We start from the raw sequence: 3,606 nt of genomic DNA on the forward strand, positions 1-3,606 counted from the left end.
TGCTTGCGTGTGTGTGTGTGAGTACCCTTTGTGTGTGTGCATGCGTGTCAGTGTGTGTGTGTGTGTGTCAGTGTGTGTGTGTGTATGTGTGCCTGCGTGTACGTGTGTGCTTGCGTGTGTGTGTGTGTGTGTGTGTGCATGCGTGTCAGTGTGTGTGTTTGCGTGTGTGCGTGTGTGTGTGTGAGTGTGCGTATGTATGCACTCGCGTGTGTGCGTGTGTGTGTGTGTGCGTATGTATGCGCACGCGTGTGTGTGTATGCGCGCGTGTGTGTGGACGTGTGTGAGTGTGCTTGAACAGAATAGCGTTTCAGCTGTTTCTTTCTCTCTTTCCTGGTCCATATTTCACTTGGCTCTATTCAGGCACAATTGACAAGGACTACCCAAAACGAAAGGGTGGCTATGCTTTTGAGATCTGCGGGTCAGGAGCGATGACCATTCTGGACAAAGTGCGTCCTTCTTTTCCCTACCGCCTGGTCACTGCTTGTCAGGAAGACAGCCAGGATCTCACTGACCAACACAGGTATCTTTCGATCTTTTGATCTGTCAGCCTACCTGCCCGTCATAAGGTCGGTCCGGTCAGTTGATATATATCAGTGTCCGCGTCACACTGTCTATATCTCTCCGGCGTCTGTCGCTCTGTGTGCAGGGCCGGACCCAGGGGGGGGGGGGGGGGGGGTTCCAGGGGTTCCGGAACCCCACCCCTGGAAAAAGCATGTACCTTGCTTTGAGTGTTTGTTTTTTTACTAGTTTTAGCACCAAAACAATGCTGCTCTTAACCCTCAAAACAAGGCCCAGAATGCACCAGATTGCACAGATTTTAACCGTTTTTCAAAAATTTTCCGGGGGAGCATGCCCCCGGACCCCCCTAGTTCGCGCGCGTGCTTTGCAGGCGCGCGCTTGTGGCTTCGCCACTTCGCTGATTTGCCCCCCCCCCCCAAAAGGAGGAACCCCCCCCCCCCCTTACAACTCATTTGGTCCGGCCCTGGTGTGTGTGTGTGTGTGTGTGTGTCTGTCTGTCTGTCTGTCTGTCAGCCTGCCTATCCGTCATTCGGTCACGGTCGGTCGGTCTGTCAGTCGATAGGACAATCCGTCTTTCTGTCTGTTCGTCCGTCTGTTTGTTTCCGTCCATGCATCCCTCTCTGATCTAGTGCCTTAATTCCTACCTTTCTGTCCGCCTGCATGTCCGTTGCATCGTATTGTCCCCATCTGTCTCGGTTTGTCTGTAACCTCGCCTTCCTAGTAGCTACCTGCCTGCGGGTTTGGCGTTCTCAGTGATGTCCGTCGGTCTGTCTGTCTGTCTGTCTGCCTTTCTGCCTGCCAGCCTGCCTGCCTGCCTGCATGTCTGTAGTAGTCAATCTGTCTCGGCCTTTCTGTAAGCATATACCTACCTACCTGCTTGTTTTGCTGTCTGTCTGTCTGTCTGTCTGTGTACCAGCAGGGCCGGACTAGGCGAAGAGGAGGGGGGGGGTTGCCAGTGGTGGCCCAGGGGGATGTCCCCCCTGGCGGCAGGGGCGGATCAGTTCATTTTATGACTGTTTTTTTTCAAAAGTATATTGTGAAGATATGGGTGTGAAGGCGCCAAGCGCCGAGCCGACGGCGCGAAGCGCCTAGCTTGCTAGGGGGGTCCGGGGGCATGCTCCCCCGGAAAATTTTGAAAAAAGGATGCAAAATGGTGCAATCTGGTGCATTCTGAGGATGATCATTACCAGTTTCAGGCAGCAGATTTTGTCACTGATTAATACCCCCAAAATTGAAACTCAATGTAAAATAAAGAAATGCATACCTCATTCAATATTTTTATTTTTTGGCTGGGGGGGGTCCGGAAACCCTAGAACCCACCCCCCCCCCTCGTTGTGGGGGTCAGGGGGCGAAGCCCCCTGAAGCTGATGGGTAGGTCATATTCTGAGATAGGAAAATGGTCGCTCCTTGCATGAAACGGCATAAAATAAGCAATAATAAAAAAAAAATTAAATAAGTAAGGTACATGTTTAGGCTAGGGGGGGGGTTGCGCAACCCCCATAACCCCCCGGTAGTCCGGCCCTGACCAGCCTTTGTCTACTACTTCAGCAGGTAAAACAACAGATGGATGCTGATCGAGTTGAAGTACAGAGCAATACAGAATGTGTCTCAGTCCCTTTCCACTTATTTTCTTAAACAATCTTATCATGTCGTTTTGGTTACAGAAAAGTTTACAGAATCTCAGATATGCTTGTAAGTGTGACGGAGCTCTGTAGGTAGCTAAATTGCTCCGAAACAATCTTATCGGCTCTTTCTTTCTTTATTTGGTGTTTAACGTCGTTTTCAACCACGAAGGTTATATCGCAAAAGCACTAATCAAAAATTTGCTCCAGGGGCTTGCAACGTAGTACAATGTATGACCTTACTGGGAGAATGCAAGTTTCCAGTACAAAGGACTTAACATTTCTTACATACTGCTTGACTAAAATCTTTACAAAAATTGACTATATTCTATACAAGAAACAGAATCCGTTAGTCGCCTCTTACCACATGCTGGGGAGCATCGGGTAAATTCTTCCCCCTAACCCGCGGGGGGTATCTTATCGGTTGAATGAGTGTAAATAAACAAAAACGCTACAGAAATACACACAAATATACTGGAATGAAGAAACTATAGTCACCTGAACTGAGTTTTGCTCTGCTGCTCACGCTGTTGGGACTCCGTGCTGGTGCATTCGCCAAATATCTGTTGTTTTTATTCGTCTAAATAGGTCAACACCCTTTTTATGAGCAGGAAGAGAAAAATTATATGTGTCACGAACTCGGTCCTCGATTTCTAGATATTCTGATTGTCGCAGAGCTGGCTGCTACACTTGAAGTAGGTCATTTTTTACAGGTCAAGTTATTGTTGCGGATATGTAGAACATTTGAATACAGGCACCCAATGTTAGTCTTGCTTAGAAGAGACAACTTCCCAACCTCATCCCCACCCACATCTCCATACACCCCCACCCCTCCCCCTCTCTCTCCTTCCACCAAACCTCTCTCTCTCTATCTCTCTCTCTATCTCTCTCTCTCTTTCCCTCCCTCCCCCCGCTCTCTCTCTCTCTCCAAGGACAGATTGTAAGAAAAGGCGTAGCCTTAAATCTTAAGTTCAATTCAATTCAATTCTCTCTCTCTTTCTCTCTCTCTCTCTCTCTCTCTCTCTCTCTCTCTCTCTCTCTCTCTCTGAATGTGTAATCCCTCGTCCCCCTCCCCCTTCTTCTTGAAACTTTAGCTGCCTGTATATGGCCCTGTTCAGCAATACATTGCTGTACTTTTTAAAGAAATTTTAAAAAACATTTACGTTTGTTGTGTCTGGTTTTGTTTTATATGACTTTGTGAGTCCAATATTTTTTATGTTTATACTCGACCATTATTTTGATGTTTTATTAATTTAATACTTTGATGAGGTATGTGTGCAGTCTTTGCTTTGTTTACAATTATTCTCTGTATATGTTCCAAGGACAGGTTGGAAGATTAGGCTATGCCTAAAACCTTTATCCTTATGTAATAAAGTTCTGAGTTCTGAGTTCTCTCTCTCTCTTTCTCTTTCTCTCTCTCTCTTTCTCTCTCTCTCTCTCTCTCTCTCTCTCTCTCTCTCTCCCT

General features: G+C 47.3%; 1 protein-coding gene across 1 annotated transcript in view; it reads left to right on the forward strand.

Annotated features, from left to right (window-relative positions):
- The first annotated feature begins 375 nt into the window (after positions 1 to 375).
- Positions 376 to 3,606, forward strand: part of LOC138953475 (uncharacterized) — a 4,572-nt gene continuing 1,341 nt past the window's right edge. Inside the window, exon 1 of the mRNA XM_070325312.1 lies at positions 376 to 520. Coding sequence (XP_070181413.1) covers positions 429 to 520 — 92 coding nt within the window. The 5' untranslated portion in view covers positions 376 to 428. The remainder of the gene's footprint in view (positions 521 to 3,606) is intronic.

Source organism: Littorina saxatilis, linkage group LG17, assembly GCF_037325665.1.
Source record: "Littorina saxatilis isolate snail1 linkage group LG17, US_GU_Lsax_2.0, whole genome shotgun sequence".
Lineage (NCBI taxonomy): Eukaryota > Metazoa > Mollusca > Gastropoda > Littorinimorpha > Littorinidae > Littorina > Littorina saxatilis.